Source organism: Ambystoma mexicanum, chromosome 8 (assembly GCF_040938575.1).
Source record: "Ambystoma mexicanum isolate Mex_15411 chromosome 8, UKY_AmexF1_1, whole genome shotgun sequence".
Taxonomy (NCBI): domain Eukaryota; kingdom Metazoa; phylum Chordata; class Amphibia; order Caudata; family Ambystomatidae; genus Ambystoma; species Ambystoma mexicanum.
Genome location: NC_090929.1, coordinates 164784139 through 164803589, shown reverse-complemented (window position 1 = coordinate 164803589; position 19451 = coordinate 164784139). Strand labels below are relative to the sequence as shown.

The window sequence follows — 19451 nt, the reverse complement described above, 5'->3', positions numbered from 1 at the left end:
TGATCCACACCTGCTGATAGCTGCACTCCTGATCCACACCTGCTGAGAGATGCACTCCTAATCCACACCTGCTGATAGCTGCACTCCTGATCCACACCTGCTGAGAGCTGCACTCCTGATCCACACCTGCTGATAGCTGCACTCCTGATCCTCACACGCTGAGAGCTGCACTCCTGATCCACACCTGCTGATAGCTGCACTCCTGATCCACACCTGCTGATAGCTGCACTCCTGATCCACACCTGCTGATAGCTGCACTCCTGATCCTCACACGCTGAGAGCTGCACTCCTGATCCACACCTGCTGATAGCTGCACTCCTGATCCACACACGCTGAGAGCTGCACTCCTGATCCACACCTGCTGATAGCTGCACTCCTGATCCACACCTGCTGATAGCTGCACTCCTGATCCACACCTGCTGATAGCTGCACTCCTGATCCACACCTGCTGAGAGCTGCATTCCTAATTCACACCTGCTGATAGCTGCACTCCTGATCCACACCTGCTGAGAGCTGCACTCCTGATCCACACACGCTGAGAGCTGCACTCCTGATCCACACCTGCTGATAGCTGCACTCCTGATCCACACACGCTGAGAGCTGCACTCCTGATCCACACCTGCTGAGAGCTGCACTCCTGATCCACACCTGCTGACAGCTGCACTCCTGATCCACACCTGCTGAGAGCTGCACTCCTGATCCACACCTGCTGATAGCTGCACTCCTGATCCACACACGCTGATAGCTGCACTCCTGATCCACACCTGCTGATAGCTGCACTCCTGATCCACACCTGCTGATAGCTGCACTCCTGATCCACACCTGCTGAGAGCTGCATTCCTAATTCACACCTGCTGATAGCTGCACTCCTGATCCACACCTGCTGAGAGCTGCACTCCTGATCCACACACGCTGAGAGCTGCACTCCTGATCCACACCTGCTGATAGCTGCACTCCTGATCCACACACGCTGAGAGCTGCACTCCTGATCCACACCTGCTGAGAGCTGCACTCCTGATCCACACCTGCTGATAGCTGCACTCCTGATCCACACCTGCTGAGAGCTGCACTCCTGATCCACACCTGCTGATAGCTGCACTCCTGATCCACACACGCTGAGAGCTGCACTCCTGATCCACACACGCTGAGAGCTGCACTCCTGATCCACACCTGCTGATAGCTGCACTCCTAATCCATCTGAATAAACATCATAACAAATATGGGCTCACCTGAGCCAGCTGCAGCCAATGCTTCCTCCTCTCGCCCCAGCCCTCAAGCACACAAAGCTCTTGGCCACCACGGCTGATGTTAGTGTGAGATGAATGCACATGATACAGTGAAATAACACCAGAAAATGACAGGCCACTTACATTCAGAAACTCGACCACAATCTAACTAATGAGTTATTTATGGGGTGAGTTTTGTATACGAGGGTGAGTAGTTTAGTCAGTGCGTTCTTCCCATCTGCTAATATGTTTTTTATTAACTAATTGGTTAAGTCTGTGTGGGCCAGTAGCTGCACGGCTACATAGAGACTGGTATTCACCAACCAGTCAATAAATATGTAAATACATCTTGTGTGTTCTATGTTAACCTGTGCGCTTGGTTCAGTGTTTCCATTTGGGATTTTTCTACTAAATAAATCAGTATTCGTTTTTGTGTTGTTTCCAGTATTTTATGTGTATTAAAATCATCGAAATTATTCATATAAATGTTCCAGGCATCAATGTTAATAAAGTAGCGCCAACAAACTCCGTTAGGAGGCAAGTGCATGCGTTTCGGCCTTGCTCAGGCTTTCCCAAGGCACATGTAACATCAGTCATTCAATAATTTGATGTTCTTTTCCAACATTTGTCTTTTAACAGGGCCTCATTACGAGTCCGGCGGTAGCCGTGCCGGAAATACTGGCAGGCTGCCGCCGAACCAGTAATTCCATTCCACCTCTGTGATTGCCGGAATCACTGAGGCATTACAACCCTGGTGACCCGTTAATTCTGGAGGCGGAATTCTGTTAAGCCCCATTCCCATGGAGTCCCATAGGATTCCATGGGGATGGGGACCATGGAAACACTGGTTCCGTCTATGACAGAGCCAGTGTTTCCAGTCCGCCTGCAGGCGGGTGGTGTTACTTCCTTCAGGTTAGACCTGGCGTGAGTGACACCTCCCGCCAGCAGGACTCGGAATCAGCCGGTCCGGAAACAACGTGGCGGCGGATTTACCGCCACCATTGTTTCCGGACCGGCTGACTTGTAATGAGGCCCATTGTTTTTGTCTAAACAGCATTTATATTAGAAAAACATTTTTCTTCTTATTGTTATAGTCTATGATGCTGAGTGGACAGGTGTCTCGTGGTTCTTAGGGTAAGGTAAGATTGTATCATTCGAAGTTATTGGTTTGGCTTGTTCTTATTGTCTTCTAAGTTATTCCGGGTACAAGGTCCTTCAAGGTTGCTCAAGTAGTGGACCTTTGTTCAGTATCTTTCTGGTTCCTCCTAACCAGACGCATAGAAGCTATCCGTAACCACAGAATGTAAGATTCAATCAGGATAAGGACTCAAAACATAAAGATACCGAACAAAGGTCCACTACTTGAGCAACCTTGAATGCTGGCAGGGATGAGCCGCAGGAAGGTCTGGCACTGTACAAAGTGCTCACCAATTCACAACGAGAGTGTGCTCTGATCTGTGGCACATCTGTGGCTCTCACCCCTGTGCCTGGTCTGCCGTGTGAGCGCCAGACCAGGCACGAGGTGAGGGCTATTCCCAAAATAGAAACATTCATGCTTGACATGACTGTTTCTATTTTAGAGGTGGAAATTAAAAACAAAAGCATTTGCTCTGATTGGTCCATTAAGTATTATTTAAGTAATATAAAACAAGAAGGGGGGCATTACCGGTCATGCCCTGCTGCAAGGGTTTTATTGCTATTAGTACCCTGACATGTTGTACTGGGGTACTAAAAGTGAATTTTTCTCAAGTTTAATCGTTTCTCAACTCGAGCAAAAACTACAAGAAAGATAGTCACCATGGATCTGGGAGAAGGGAACTACACATAGTCCCTTCTTCCTTTCCATAGAGGCCATTTGTGAGTCAGAGGCACGCCTTGCATGCTACTGTTCCCAGTGCTGGTGGGGGACAAGGAAGTGCAAGGTAAGTGGGTGGGAGTGGGGGGGCTAGATATGTGGAAATGGAGTGGGAGGGAAGGAGAAGGGACACAGGTGAGCGCACTTATCTGATTCCCGGCGAAGGAAGCTGGCGGCCTCCTGCTCTGAAGAGGCTTGGAGCAGGGTCTAAAGAGCCCATTCTGAGCCTCCTCATTGGGTGGGAGGCCATCACACCCCCCCTCGATGTGTACTAATACTATAAATGTGCTCACTAATCCCAATAGAGGTAAGGGCTGGGCCCATCCCCCACCTCTCTGGTATCAGTGTATTCCCCCCCTGTCTGGTATCAGTGTTGTGAATGTGCCAGAAAATTAAATATTCACGAGGTGACAGGGGCTGACGGTACCCCTAGCCAACTGTTTTATCTGCCACACAATTTCAACGATGTGTGAATTGCCATCTGCAGCAGCAGAGGTGCGGGTGCACAGTACCAACCCATCTTTGCACCCACACATGTTTGCAAATCAGCACCATTGTAATCATGCATGTGTATTATCAACAGACTAGATGTAAGGTGATGGCTATCAATACAGACTTCAAATGGCATATGTTGCCACAATTCTGTAGCAGCGCTTTGATGCCTCAGCCGTTAGCGCTATATAAGAGACCATAGACCAAACATTGCTCTGGAAAATGGCTCAGTTTTATCTGAGTGGACTCTACAGAAGTGGGACGGTAGTAGAAATTCTATAGACCGTGGCATCTGGTGTGACAGACATTTACAGATTGTGTAGATAGCCATTAGCTATAAACTTGATAAAGGACACCAAACACACGATTTCCCATCACTCCCCGGAAAGTGCACAGATAACTTCCCTCTCTTTCCCCCAGAAGCTGTCTCCAGAGCACTTGTTCTCTCCAGGCTGGACTACTGCAACAGCCTTTTTCTAAATCTGGCTGCCTCTACTCTCCGCCCTCTGCGACTCATCCAAAACAGGACTGCAAGACTTGTCCTTGGCCTCAAGCCCAGAGATCGTATCTCTCTAGGACTGAAATCTTTGCACTGGCTCCCACTGGCAGCGAGGATTAAGTTCAAAACCCTCTGCATTGTCCACAAGGCCTCCTGGGGCCTGGGACCTCAATACCTACAACTATCTCATCCTAAATATCTTCCTTCTCGAGCCCTTTGCTCATCCGCCTCCAACTCTCTCAGAGTTAGTCGCTTCTCCAAGCAGCGAGTTGGTGGTAGATCTCTTTCTTTGGCTGGGGCCTCCCTCTGGAAAAGCCTCCCTGCCTCTCTGAAACTTGAGGAGAACCATCTCCGATTCCGGAAGCACCACAAGAGCTTCCTCTTTGCTTCTGCTTTCTCTCCCCGTCTCCCTGCTGATCTCCTGGCTGAATCTGCACTGGTTACCTGGCTACCCTCTGATCTCGGGCCCAGGTACCCTCCCCACCAGTTGCAGACCTGCACTGCCCCCTTGAAACCCAGGCACTCGGGGGCTGTTTCTGTATCCCTACAGCCCCTACTAGCATTCGATAACACCTGATTCTGCACTTACCCTGCACTTGCCACCAGCTGGACGCACTTATTTATTGTCTTATTCATTCTACTGTTATCCTATGTACTGCACTGCCCCCTCCTCTTCCCCCCTGCACTTTTCCCCTTTCCCCTACCCCTGCACTTGCGCAATCTGACTGACACCTGGCCTAGTAGGTTCGCTGTCTCTGTCTGCCCTCTGTTTCCCCTCCCTTGCCTCGTCGCACCTTGAAACACTTGTGTATATGCACTTTATAAATGCCATATCATATCATATATAACAGCATCAAGTTGGTTACCACTTCTGATCTGCCCTGATGGCAAAATCCTGCTAAATTGATGCCAAAGCTGTTCCGCTCCCTTAGTCCCCTTGCAGCCACTCCCAGGGGTGAGCCCATCACTGCACGGCCAGGATCACCAAGGCACTCCTACTCTGCCAGGAGTGGTGTTCCGGAGCAGGACTGCGGGCGGCTTGGGGTGATCTAGAACGCTTTGTACCTATAGGTACATGACCGGTGGACAGTCAGCTGTTAGGACTCCAGAATCGTTTTGGCACTATTACACAGAAGTTACACTGCAATATGATTAAGTTACTTGGAGAAAGATATAAAGAAAAACAAGTAAATGCCCGTGTAGCCCGTGCTCTGCACTTACCTGTGAGGATGATGAAGACTAGCAGAGAGGCCGTCATGCCGCAGTACACGCCAACACGAAAGGTGGTCCAGACTGGGACAGACTAGAGGCAGACAGGAAAAGATAAATGCCATCAGTGCGTGCTGGAGGTGTGGGACATTGAGCGATAAAAGTAGACTTTTTCATCCTTTTGGTGGTTTAGCTGGTGATAGTGGCTTCCTGTGGCTCAGCAACTCCCCGGATGATAACGGGATGGCTAACTAAAGTGTGGCAGCGACGTCATCTAATCACAATCTATCCCAATATATGGCACTTTGATGGCTTTCCACAAACAAAATACCCTGCATTGTGACTATAAATATGAAATTGTCCACCTATTAAACAATTTCACAATGACACAGATCGCTTTTTCTCTCTCTCTCTCTCTCTCTCTTTCTCACTTCAAGTTCCCATGCTGCTTCTTATCTTGGTCCATGTTTCCATCGTTGTGGGTTTACCTTTGTTTTGGTTCTCTTTCTAAGGGAATTCAGACTGGCTTTGACTTTTTACTAGCAAAAGCCGGAAGTTCCTACAAAATAAGCCCAAAACACGTATTCACAAACAACAATGCAAGGGTATTGTGGGGGTACTGGCATAGCACAGGCATTGCAGTCACTCCTCCGTGCTGGGATTGGCCAGCATCAAAGTTCACCCATTATCCTAAGCCCGCCCCCCCCCGCTTTGCGGCTACTACGGGGACCCCCTTCTATGCAATGAACTGTGGTCTATTTTGCCAATAGAGAAATTAACAATGGTAGTTAAAGGTTCTGATACGGGTTTCTAACGCCCTCTTTTGACCTATTTGAAAGTGAAATAAAGAAGCCTTACATGGCAGTGCGACTATGTGACCTCAGTCTGTCTGATATATACTAATTAAGGTGCCTAGACCGCATCTAAAGTTAATTCCAGGTATTATGGCCCCTGAAGATTGTGTTAAAGGTCTGAGAGCAGCAACGACATTTAACAAGATTTACAGACATATAACTCCCATTTAGGTGCAAGGTAACTGTGTGGAACTTGAACTTGAAAGCATGAAGTATATATAGGATTTAGTCAATAAATCTGCCTGGGTGGTTGCAAGGAGTTGGCTGCAGTCACAGACCACACTGCCAGTAGCATTCAAATGTAGTGTTCTGAACAATATGTGAGCTGTAAGAACCATTCTATGGGCTATATTGAGGCGATATTACCGAAGGCGGCAGGCTGACATTGTCGGTAATGGGCCGCCGCCCAAGTTAAGGGTCCGGGCGAAGCAAGGGTCCCTCAATGTGGTTGTCTGCACCGTTACCAACAGGGTCAGCCCCCCACCTCGGGTAATATCATCATTATCACCCGTGTAGTTTTCGATTTGATTGTAAATGGTTGAATTTATTTTTTATAAAAAAGTAACTTACCTCGCAGTGTGGCCCAGTGCTGTGATGTTGTTTCCCCGAGTCCGTTCTCATTGTTGATGATCGTGATGTCATCAACAATGAAACAGACTCAGGGAAAGCATGAGGCAGCAGCGGGCCACACAACGTCAGTTTCTTTTTTTTATTGCAACCTCTTAGAACCCACGTTTGGGAACGGGGCGCTGGCTAGCAACACCCAGGCTGCTCGGAAAGCGGGCTTGTACCATACAATATAGCCTGTGTTTTGAGCATCCTGATTGGCCAGCGGCCCCTTTCAGGGGGCTAATGTTTGTTATAGCCTGCAGATGAGAACACAAAGTGAAGATTCCAAGGGCCGTAATTAATCAATAATAATCTGTTCCATGGTCTCCACCGGCCGGTAACGGCACAGTGCCCAAGATATAGTCCCACGTGAAGCAGGGTATTTATTGTTAATGTTAATGTTAAAGGACATTTGTACCGGGCACTATCACCACCGTAGTGGTGCCTTGGCGCTCTGGCGGCTCTGAAAGAGGAGGGGAGGTTGAGTTAGTGGGAGGAAGCAGGAAAAGTGCAAGAGAGCAGTGATGTGCTGTTGGCGGCCTCAGCTCAGTGGGTCCGTTGGCTGGGCCTGGGGTGTTTGCGGCCGGTAGTCGTCGTGTACTGTTGTGCAAGGCTATGTGTGTTTTTGTTTTGTTGTTGCAATGTAGTGAAGTTTGTGCGGTTTGTTGTGCTGTAGGTTTTGGTTGTATTTGGTTTGGTGTTTGAGAGGTGTATGCAGAAAGGGAAATTGTTAGTAGGGTTGGTTAGTTTGCGTCTCTATCCTGAATTGAAGCGATCGGCTTGCGTAATTTATTTATTTATTGCACACATTTATTGCACATTACCTGAAGGCGCTGAGGAGAAGCCTTTACTAGGGGTTATCCCATGCTGGCATTGATGTTCAACCAGATGGTGGAATCCGGGCTTGAGTGCAGACGTGCCTCTTACAAATGCAGACCGTCTGTACCACTTCTGCATATCTTTTTGATGTTGCAGTGCCGGTGGTGGCAAGGGAGACACGGTGGAGATTCATACCAGCTAAAGCATGGCCTAATTTTCAGAGGATTAGACAGGGATCTCTGCTAAACTAAGTAGATGAACGTGGACCGGACCACAACCTTTATTTGCGGTGACGCTCTGGTGATGCAGAGAATGCTTGAGTGGTGTCAGTACCTTGACTCACATACATTGTCATTGCTAGACTCCCTGTCATTCCAGTCATTCATTGGGGGATCAGACATACAGCTAAACCCCATGAAGGGGACAAGCCAGCTTTGTTCTGTATGGCGACATTTAAATTGGTCCCCTTCTGTCCAGTGGCGTGTCCAGACTCTTTAACTGCTGTGGCCCAAATGTTTTGACTGTGGTGCCCAAGTAGGGCATTGACTTATTCAAGGGTGGCATGAAGTACGAGCGCACACCCACATGATGATAGTAGTTTAGGATAATGGAGAGACCTAGGGTGGGCAATCAGAATCCAGGAGTAGCACGTGCCACACCCAGTCCACTCCCTTGACATGCCCCTGCTTCTGCCCAGCTGCCTGATTTCTGTCCTGCGATCGCGAGGTGACCAGCCTAATTTACACCTTTGCCAGGCACAAAGGCATAAAAATGTATTGCGCCTCTCCCACCCAAATCATATGACTGGTGGGCAATATTTCCTTCATCTTGCTGCTTTAGTACAATGTTTTTGGACGCATAGCGATGATATTAACATTGTCGATATTTTCTGCAGCAACTGCTCTCGCTTTCATGGGCAAATACATGTTCAAGAGCCAAATGCAAATATAATATTTTAAAGAATCAAGTATCTTCCCTAAGCCCTCGCAGGACAAGGCCGCAGTGTTGTGCGATGCAAGAGCACAGGAGACGCTGCCAAATTACACGTAGCACGCAATGCTCCTAAAGTGCCAAGGACAAGTAGGCTCGTCCTTTTTGCATATACTTGCATAATAGCCTGGCAGTTAAGGGGTTGCGGCAAAACCCTCGCAGGACAAGGCCACAGTGTTGAGCGATGCAGGTGCGCAGAATACACGTAGAACACAACGCTGCGCCCACACTTCTGAGCCTTTAAGAACCGGGGTCAAACCCTCTGCAGCAAAGCCCTTTCAGGAAAAGGCTGCAGTGTTCACAGGCCCTACCGGCAGACTCGGAGAGAGCCTTTCTGGAAAAGGTGCCAGTAACGTTGTTACCCGCACCTTATTTCGGGGCCGGCTCACCTCTAATGAGGGCCATTGTGTTTGCAGTCTATCTGAAATTGAAATCGACACAGGATTCATAATATAGGCGATATGTGGTGCTCGGAGGTGGGCACTGGGGTTTACCTGTGAAACTGTTTCATACACTTGCCACAACGTGTGATCTTTTACAGATCACTTGATCCTGATGTTCTCCAGTCACCCCACTATGCTAGGATAGCTTATAGCATGGGTCTCTATGTCCAGTCCTCGAGTCCCCCAACCACATAAGGTTTTCAGGCTTACCACTGCCTATGTAAACAGCTCCCATTTACATTCACTGTGTTCAAATATATTTTTGGTGGATATCCGGAGGATATGGAGTGGGGTTGGTACTTGAGGATGAGACTTGTGGACCCGGGGCTTACAGCACGCACATGTGAAATATTGTGAACTATTTGGACAGAGTTCCTTCAATGCTGCAATGAAGATAACAGATGGGATTGGATAGTGCACTGCCCTTGATATTTCTGCAATGACTCTTTGACATGGTGGAGTGCATGTTTAATATTTTATGGAAACATCCATTAACGAAGGCTTTCATGAGCGAGATCAAAGTTCCTTTGATTTTTTTTCTGTGTGGTCAAATCACCCCCGAAACCGCCAGTCGACAAGCCTGGCTGGTAACAACACTCTGAGCTGAGCAGCAAAGCAAATTAATCGCATGACATAGAAATCATGGTTGCATGTCATTTCATCAGGTTCTTTATGAAAAAACTCATTGAATATTTTTTGTTTGTTGCTCTTTTCAATCCCATTGGGGCATCATTGTAAGATTATTTAAGAAGTTTTATACACAAATTCTTTTCCCTCATTTGCATTTTTCTCTTTTTTTATTTTCATGATTTGCACTCCTGTTTTACTACGTCCTGTGTGCACGCGGGATGCGGTATGTATCTGTAATGTATACTTTCTTTGATTACACCCTTTGTGATATATTGTGAACATTCCATGTATATGATATGATGGACTTAATTTGTTTAAATTGTTAATTTTTTGTGGTTCATTAGATAAAGCATATTACGTTATGGTTTTTGCCCTGAGGAAGGAGCTAGACTCCGAAATGCATAGGCACTGTTAACCATATGTTTTTGGCAATCAACTTGGATGATGTTGAGCTTACTATGCATATTGATCAACACAATGATCAAACATATTTTGAATATTCATTAAATTGTGAAGAAATACGGTACAAATGGAACTCGAATTAACTTTATTTAGAAAATAATCACACCACGCAGTTCTTGGAACACAAACGTGAGCACCAGTCTTGGCTGGATGGTCCATCCAGCCTCTTCTTTTTTGTTTGGATCCTCCCAACACCCCATCCCCTTTAATTTTTTAGATACTCCCGAACACCCACACCCAATTTATATATTTTTCTAACCCCCCAAAAAATCCTGCGATGAAAGGACGTCGTACCAAAATCATATGCCCTCGTACTTCCAACATTTCCCGCACCATGCCTGCCACCGTAGCATGAACTCATCACCCTAGTTTTGAAACATGTGTAATGAAAATAAGTGTATCTTTAGGAGGGCTTCTCTCTGCTTAAAGTAAAGCAGAGAGAACAAAAAACAGCCCGCCCCTGCTGCAGCCTACCTGTGAAACTCCTAATGGCCCTGCAGGCCAGTGGAGCTGTGAGCCTCTCAATAAACATTGGTTGCCACGTGGGAAGGGACACTTTGTGGTTCCGGCTTTGCCAGCGTGTTTCCTGTGTCACTGCAGGAAGGCAATCCTTATACCGCGTGGCAAACTAAGGAACAAACTCAACAGAGTCTCCATTCCCAAATGCCTAGCAGGTGTCTCTAGCTTAATTTGTGAGGGCCGGATGGCACCAAGGCAGGGCATCCTTGAATCAGTTTGGGAGGGTTAGTCTGCTGCCCGGTATTTCCCCTTATGGAACATGCTCCCTGGTAGATGTATTGCTATATGTCAAAAAAAGGGGACACTGCAACTCTTCACCCCTTAAAGGCAACTACACCCATCAACCAACCAGAGCCAGCGTAATCAATGCTGAGGTATCATGGGAGTTGTAGTCCAAAGCATCTGGAGAGCCTAAGATTGCAGACCGGATGTAGGCCGTGAGTCAGTGATGGTGCTTGAAAAACGTTAATTTTAAAGTCTTGCATGAGTTATACTGTTATATTTCATTGGCCAAACAAAAGAAGCACACAGAGGCGTCTGCACATTCTCGCCTGAGAGCGAGTCAATTTCATCTTCAGCTGCATAATGAAATAATCTAATATAAGGAATTCCTTATTGTATCAACACAGTGGCAAACACCCATTACATCCTGACAGCATTCATTCTTGAAGAGTGAACTAACCTGTGCAGCTCCCAGAGGTGGGACTCGCAGTCTCTTCATTGCTTTCTGCCTGTCTCCTCCTTCAAGCTGGGCTGTGAACAGAGACTGCACAGAGACAGAAACACAACACGAATAGGTTTTTCTCGTAAGGTGTCACAAGAATTTAAATTATTTCATGAGGTCGTCATTAAAATCGCTGGAGGTCATGTGCAACAAATATCCTGCATATTAAAACAGAACAATCTTTGTATTTGAACAACACATCTGAGGTGAATTTACAAGGTCAAACTTTAAAAACAAAGATTCTTCACAGTGCTGAAGAGACCCCCGGTCCCCTCACCCCCACCTTACCCTAACAACCATCCCCACATACATTTGCGGTGAAATTCGATGGAAAAAGTTTGATGAGATCGTTTCCGGCCAAACCTACTGCAATAGAATCTACCTGTACCGTAAGGACAGGAAGGCAAACTCTTGCACGAACAAAAGCCACCAGCACGTCAGCGTAATCTGGCGAGAGTGGAATAGGTGCGAGATCCGGGACCCGTGAGAGGTGGCCCAAGCTGATAGAAGGAACCCTGATGTGAGGGCCCAGGAAAGAGAATGGAGAGAGAGAGACACACAACAGTCAGTGGGCCGAACTGGGTGAGAGGCAGAGCATGCGACTGTTGGCCCAATGACAAATGCTCAAAGAGATCCCGAGCAATGACGCCACTGAATACGCTTATTAAGTCACTATTAAGCAAATGCGCGCTTGAAATCTGGAATATCGAACTCCTTAGATCATAACTCCACCCAAACACTCACCTCCCATATCACTATGCTTACTCTCTACACCAACACATAATTAGAGTGCAGCTACACCCCTCGATCAATTTCTGCCTAGCTGCTCACATACAAACATTACTCCATGAACACCTCATCATTCTAATAAAACGCAGCTCTATCCTATGACAACTGGCCTAGCTGCACACATAAGAGTCCCACAGGCCTAACGCAGCCAGAACCCAGTCTTGGTGTCCACCCGCCAGACTGCACACATTCAACTGATATTAATACTACCACACCTAATGCTAGGATGCTGTTACCATCAGGCAATTAATATCAGCTGCACACATACCTGGTGCACCCAAGCACCCTATGACATCTTTACTCTCTCAACTGACCTGGACTACGGTCCCCAAGGGCGTTCAACCTACCAGCGCTTTGAGGTCATACCAATGTTATATAGAGCGCTATATAAATGCAAAATAACATAACAAATAACATAACATAACAATGCTAGTCTGAGGAGAAAGATTGGTGAAGAATACTGCAGGACTGTCAAAAGCTGCCAGCCCAAACGCTGGCTAGCCACGCCATGTACAGCACTCCACTGCTCTCGAGCTATGTCCGCTCTTCAAGCAGTAAAATAGATCAAATTAAGAGGGACAACTGGAGAGAAAACAAGAGTGACTCCAACTGGGCAGTTCATACACATGGAGCAGACATCCATCGAATAACGATGAACATGGGAGCTCTGGGGTCACAGTCACCAGAGTACCAAAATAGAGAAACTCTTAACCATAACAAACAGTGCATTCTGGGATTTTGAGTGTGAATAACTAGATTGCACCAAGTTCACCAACATTTTTGAATGCTCGAAATTCAGACCACAAGTTGCAAGGCCACATTAGGACAGTTTTTTCTTGGATTTAGAGTGCAAACTCTTAGTTGCACTAGAAATGCCAAGCTGACAAAGGGTTAGATGCCGAAGCTCAATCCACCGATTACTAGAACAGACTGATGAAAATGCAGAGACAAATCATAAAGCACACTGCTGAAAGCGCTATAACTGACCAAGCTACTTGGCATACTGGGTGCCCACACACATGTTTCTCAAGCATTTTAGGCTGCTGTGATGAAGCACCCACGCCTAGCCTATCAAATAAACAAAAAAGGTACTTTTCTGTTACTGACAAGACATGGTGGCAGTACTAACACAACCAGTCACCCTTGATAAACCGCAAGAACAGCGGACACTTACTTATGACCCAACAACTCCAGAGAAAGAGGGGGCAAAATTAGAGGGGGGTCCTAACATTTTTCGATGGCTTCTAACGTTGGTGCTGTTTGATGAATCTGCACAAATGTTTGCATATAGATTATAGAATCAACTTTGGATGTTTGTGCAAAGTTTGAAAGGATTCTTTCAATTGGCGGCTAAGTTATATCATATATAAACAGTTTAAACAACCCAGGTCTCCTCGTAACACATGTCACAGAGGCCGCCTGTCTACTATCTGGGTAAACATAGAATGAATATATCAAAAAGAGATAAAAATATACACATACTTAGAAACACAAATGGTAGTGACTCCTGTCCAAACCCCTATTTACTCATATATATGAAAATGCATCATTAAGCACATACATGTATTGTAGAACAAATCATTTATTTAAAACAGAAGCTACATAAAATGTAGGATCACATAAAACCCACTACATACATAGAACAATGATTGCACAAAATGCATACACCCAACAATACATCTACATAAATAATTGCACCAACACATAGGCTTAGGTATAAATCTATAATTGCCCACATTGGGTGGTTATATCAACAGCCCAACATGTTTCAGTCCCCCAACATAAGTACTGAGACATTCTTCAGGGGCTCGTCAGCCACAAATTCTAAAAAGATAGGCAATCACCATTTTTTGAGCCTGCATTTTGACACTTCTCAAAAAATAAAACATGGATCTGAAAGCATGTTTTTGCAAATATGTTCATATTTCATTTTTGGAAGAGTCATAATGTCCACTGGCAATGGGCACCAGGGAACGGCAATGGGACACTATGTGGTAACAATTTTAAAATTTGGGATAAGCTTGAATGGGTAAAACAATTCTGGAAACGGCAACAGGGTTAAACTGGGCATGACTACCATGGACCGGCTTTGTGGTAACATTTTCAAAATCGGGACAGGCTTGAATGGGAAAAGCAATTCTGGAAATGGGCAATGAAGTTGTCTACTCTGATTTGCTTATTGGGACATGGATTGTGGAGACTGGCCATGGCTGCACGCCATGAGTACTGGCCATTTGTTACATTATGGGGGTATAGTGGACACTGTACCAGGGTGCAGGCTAGGTGCAGTGGATAACGGGGGTGGTTTTGTGGGGCTGGGGTCATGGTCGTGCCTCATGCCCCAGGCAATTCAACCATTACTTGCAGCCCCAGCATGTGCTACTTAAAATGACACACATCAGCGTGCGTTGCAAAAACTATGTTTAAGGAAGTTTATAGTCTTTTCACATATGTTAAAAGAGGAACTATTAATAACTAATATACAGTGCTGTAACATCATGAAATGTTTCCACTTATAAAAAACCATTGACATTCAGTGAAAAAACTTTAGTTGAAGGGGCGTTATGGTTAAGTTCTAATAAAAACCCATGAAATTCAGTGAACACACTTTTGTTAAAGGGATGTTATGCAGAGACGTCATTTCACCAAAATGCCAAGGATAGCGGAAGCGACATCACACAACCCTTGACCTCTGATGACATCACAGCAAGTGATGTTATTTGACTCCACCCCGAAGTGACATCACGGAAAGGGATGGAACACAACCTTTTACCCCACAACAAAACAGGAAGTGGCATCACATTGTTTCTGAGTACACTACAAAAAATATGGTTACAATATCACTGTAAAGTGATATACATTTGATACAAGAATGGATTACCATATGTATCGTTAATATCAGTGCGTATAGGCTCATATTACCGAATTACTGTGAATGCAAGCAGACGTCCAAGGCCAAACAATAATGATGTGTTGTTATAATGCACTTATGCTTAAGCACTTCATATAGAGCAAATATACATACAATATCACCCAACCTGTGTTGGTACTCATTTATCAACCTCAGCAGGATTAAAGGCTGTATTGACCTTGCTTGGAGTCGAACCTGCAACCTGAAGATCACACACACATTACAGCGCTCAACCCACTGAGCTATCTTACAGGCTATATCCATCAGAAAACCAGCCACTCCAGATACAAAGAACCACATGCTGCTGGCCCCAGCCCATGGGCCTCAATGATAAAAAAAATGATAGTTTTTTTGTAATTTGTTTTAGGGGTAGCAAGGGAGACCTCAGGGATCACAGTTGCGACCCCTGGAAACCCCTAAATGACATCCATGATGTTATGGTTACAAAGAAGAATCGAAAAACTCAAGAAATATACTATGCAACCATAACTAGTGCCACCACCATGCACTGCTAAGACTAACACCCAGGACATCATTGATGACATCACATATGATATTACTACTGTGCAACGATGCAAATGGCAGGTCTGTATAAGGGGTACCACAGTGTCATTTACAAAATATCAAAGGTGATCAGTAGCCCTGTAGAAACCACTCCTTGTCACGTAAAATGTGCTTATTGAAAAATAAACTTTGTACTGATGTTTTGTTGTGAATACAGCAATAAAATAATACATAAAGAGAAACAATGAATACGGTATGGATTATAAAACTAAAGTATTCTTAAGATGGTATGTTTTGGTAGTATAATGATAAGTCAAACCATATCAGATTATTGAGAAGTGTATTAGCTGCCTTGGACCTGCTTTTTGTTCCATGTATGTGCATTACAACCGCAGGGCAAACCCTAGGGAAAATAACTTCAGAATATAGCACAAGGTCACGCTCTGCACGCACAGTACTCTTACAGTATGCGTATCATGGTTTCAATGTAGTATAACTAACTACATGATGTCCTCAGCTTAAAATGAATACTGTCACTGAACAAAAACAACCACTCCAGAGATGTGATGTTATCAATGATTACATGTGTAAAACTAATGATACAATCTCTGGGGAGGTGAGGAGTGATTAGGATGGGATGGGATATGTCCAGAAAACCCCCAAAATCAGGTGTTTTTTCTTCTCTGAAGTCCGTGAACATCTCAGATGTTCGGCAACATTGCTGAGATGTTCGCGAACTTGACAAAAGTCTGAAGACATCCATGCATATTTCTGCATTTTATGGTCGGTGAACAGCAGTTTTTGGATGGCTTACAACTTTGGCACCATACAATGAAACTGCATGACATCTTGCAATATAACTTTAGACCCAAGTTTGAATGCTTTTTCAGAGTTTTGTGTCGTTTCGCCAAGAGGGGGCAAGATTAGAGTGGGGGTCCCAAAACTTTTGAATGGCTTAGAAATTGGGTGCCATTTGACGAAACTGCGTGCAAATTTGCGAAACGATCTTAGACCCAACCTTGAATGTTTGTGAAATGATTGAATGGATTTTGTCAAGTGGGAGCTAAATTATATCACTATTATTTGTACCAACATTTTGACACTTTTCAAAAATAAAACATGGATGGATTTGCAGCAAAATTGTGCAAGGACCATTGGCAAGGACCCGAAAGCATAGTTTCGCAAATGTGACCATGCTTTATTTTGTGGAAAGTGTCAGAATGTAGGTACAAAAAATAGTGATATACCTTTGGTGACTGAGGTATAGATGGTGGCTGTGGCCAGATTACCTGGGTCATGGCACTGGGGTTAAAGTGGGCATGGCCACCGGGGACTGGCTGTGTGGTAAAGTTTTTCAAAATCAGGATAGGTTTGAATGGGAAAAAAAATTCTGCTTGCGGCTACAGAAGTGCTGGATGGGATTGTAGAAACCTTGCGCAAGGAGCCTCAGCAAGGACATGAAAGCATGGTTTTGCAAACCTGTCCTGTGTTTTATTTTTTCGAAAGTGTCAACATTTAAGTACCAAAAATGATGATATAACTTTGGTGCCTGGACAGTGGCCAAGGCCCGTGGCAAGGACAAATGTCTACTCTGATTTGCTTTTTTGGGCATACGGCATGGCTGAAGCTCATGGTTTGAATAGGAAAAGAAATTCTGCTTGCAGCTGCAGCCCGAAGTGCTAGGCGGGATTGCAGCAAACTTGCACGAGGAGCATCCGCAAGGACCTCAAACCATGCTTTTGGAAATCTCTACTCTGAGTTGCTTATTGGGGCATGCAGCATGGCCGAAGCCCATGTCCCATGGATTGAGGACACTGTCCATGACTGCAAACCATGAGCACTGTCCATTGCTCACATTATGGGGGTATTGTGGACACTGTACCAGGATACAGGGTAGGTGCAGTGGATAACAATCTTGGTTTGGTGGGGCTGAGGTCATGGTCGAGCCTCATGCCCCAGGCAATTCAACCATGACTTGCATCACCAGCATGTGCTGTTGAAAACGACACACATCAGTTTGCACTGCAAAAAATATGTTTGTTAAAGGAGGTTTACTGTTATTTCATATATGATAAAAGAGGAATTATTAATAACTTATATACAGTCATGTAACATCGTGAAACCTTTTCACTGATAAAAGCCTATGAAATTCACTGAAAAAAAATCCTTAAAGGGACGTTATTGTTAAGTTGCACTAATAAAAACCTATGAAATTCACTGAAAAAACTTTGTTAAAGGAATGTTATGTTTAACTTGCACTAATAAAAACCTATGAAAAGTATTGTAAAAAAGCATTGTTAAAGGGACCTTATGGTTGCAAGGTAAATAGAAAAACCAAAGAAAATTGCCAGTTATGGTAAGCTATGCAACCATAACTCACACCACCACCATGCACTGCTAAGACTAACACCCAAGACATCAAAGATGAAATCACAGATGGCATAATTGATGACATCACTGATGACATCACATACGGCATCAATTCTGATGAAAAGTTGCTATAAGGGGTTCTGTTTAGAATGTTGCTAACAGAATATGATGAGTGATCTGGAGACCTCTCATGAACTACTCCATGCATCACAAAATGTACTTATACAAACCGAAACATCCTATTGAAGTGTTTTTGTTAATACAATCTAATGATACATACACATAGGCAATGACTGCAGCATGCACTATAGAAGTAGAGTATTTTTAATCTGGTGGTATTGGCCAGTAGAACCATAAATCCAAGCCTATCAGACTATCAGACTCTTGACTAATCTTAAACTTGAATTAACAGCTAACCCTTCAAGAATTACTACACACATGTGTTAGTACAAACAATATATATGGAGAGAATCAATGCATACAAATCTGAGGCATGTACAGGGAAACTCTAGTAAGTAGGAAACAAACACCATTGCCCTCATTATGAGTCGGCCTATGAGTTACCGCCAGACTCACCTTACCATTTCCACTGCCCGATATCCTGGTAATACAGGGATATAATGGGTGGTGGAGGAAAGGTAAGCTCCCATACCCGTAGAGTCCTGTAGGACTCCAAGAGTATGGGAACACTGCAGCACCGGCAACGTTAGTAACGATGGAGGTTCTTAAGTGAGAAATATACCGGTAGGGGCCAGAACTACTGGCAGGTCAGGCCTGTCGGTAGTTCACACTCCCTACCGGCAGCCTTGTAGTTTCCCAGTTCGGAAAAGGTGCCAGTAACCATTGTTACCGGCACTTTTTTCTGGACCGGCAAACCTTTAATTAGGGCCCATGACCAGAAAGTGACACTAAGATTAGAGTTCATCATCATGTATGAAAAATGAATTGTCTATCTGGTGCTTACTGTCAAATGTATGTGCACCTTTAGCTCAGGCCAAACCTTAAGGAAAGTACCTTAAGAACATAGCACAAGGTTAAGGTCTACATATACAGCACCTTTAGAGTATATGTATCATGTTTTCAATGCATTATGACCAGATCAAGTCCTCTGCTTAAAACTCTCACTGTCACTGAACAAAAACAACCAACCCGGATATGTGATGTCATCAGTGATGTCATCAATGATGCCATTTGTGATGTCATTTTTAATGTCCTGGATGAAAGTCTTAGCAGTGCATGGAGAGGGGGGCGAGTTATGTTTGCATAGTTTATCATAACTGGTGAATTTCTTTGGCTTTTCAATTTTACCTTGCAACCATAACATCCCTCTAATAACGTTTTTTTCAATACATTTCATAGGTTTTTATTAGTGCAACTTCAACATAATGTCCGTTTCACAAAGTTGTATCAGTGAATTTCATAGGTTTTAACAATGTTTTTTCAGTGAATATATATACACATACACACGTAGATATGTCTAAGCAGTGCACATGCTCTATTCCACTTGCCTCTTATTACCTGCAATTGAGTTTACTAAATGGCATGT

The 19451-nt window shown here is 44.7% G+C and overlaps 1 protein-coding gene across 1 annotated transcript in view; it reads right to left on the bottom strand.

The window, feature by feature from the left end:
- The window catches only part of LOC138471465 (xenotropic and polytropic retrovirus receptor 1 homolog), a 245232-nt gene that overhangs the window by 115603 nt on the left and 110178 nt on the right, over positions 1–19451 (bottom strand). Inside the window, exons 5-6 of the mRNA XM_069609088.1 lie at positions 11290–11373; positions 5294–5375 (exon numbers count right to left, since the gene is read on the bottom strand). Of these exons, the coding sequence (XP_069465189.1) occupies positions 5294–5375; positions 11290–11373 (166 nt within the window). The remainder of the gene's footprint in view (positions 1–5293; positions 5376–11289; positions 11374–19451) is intronic.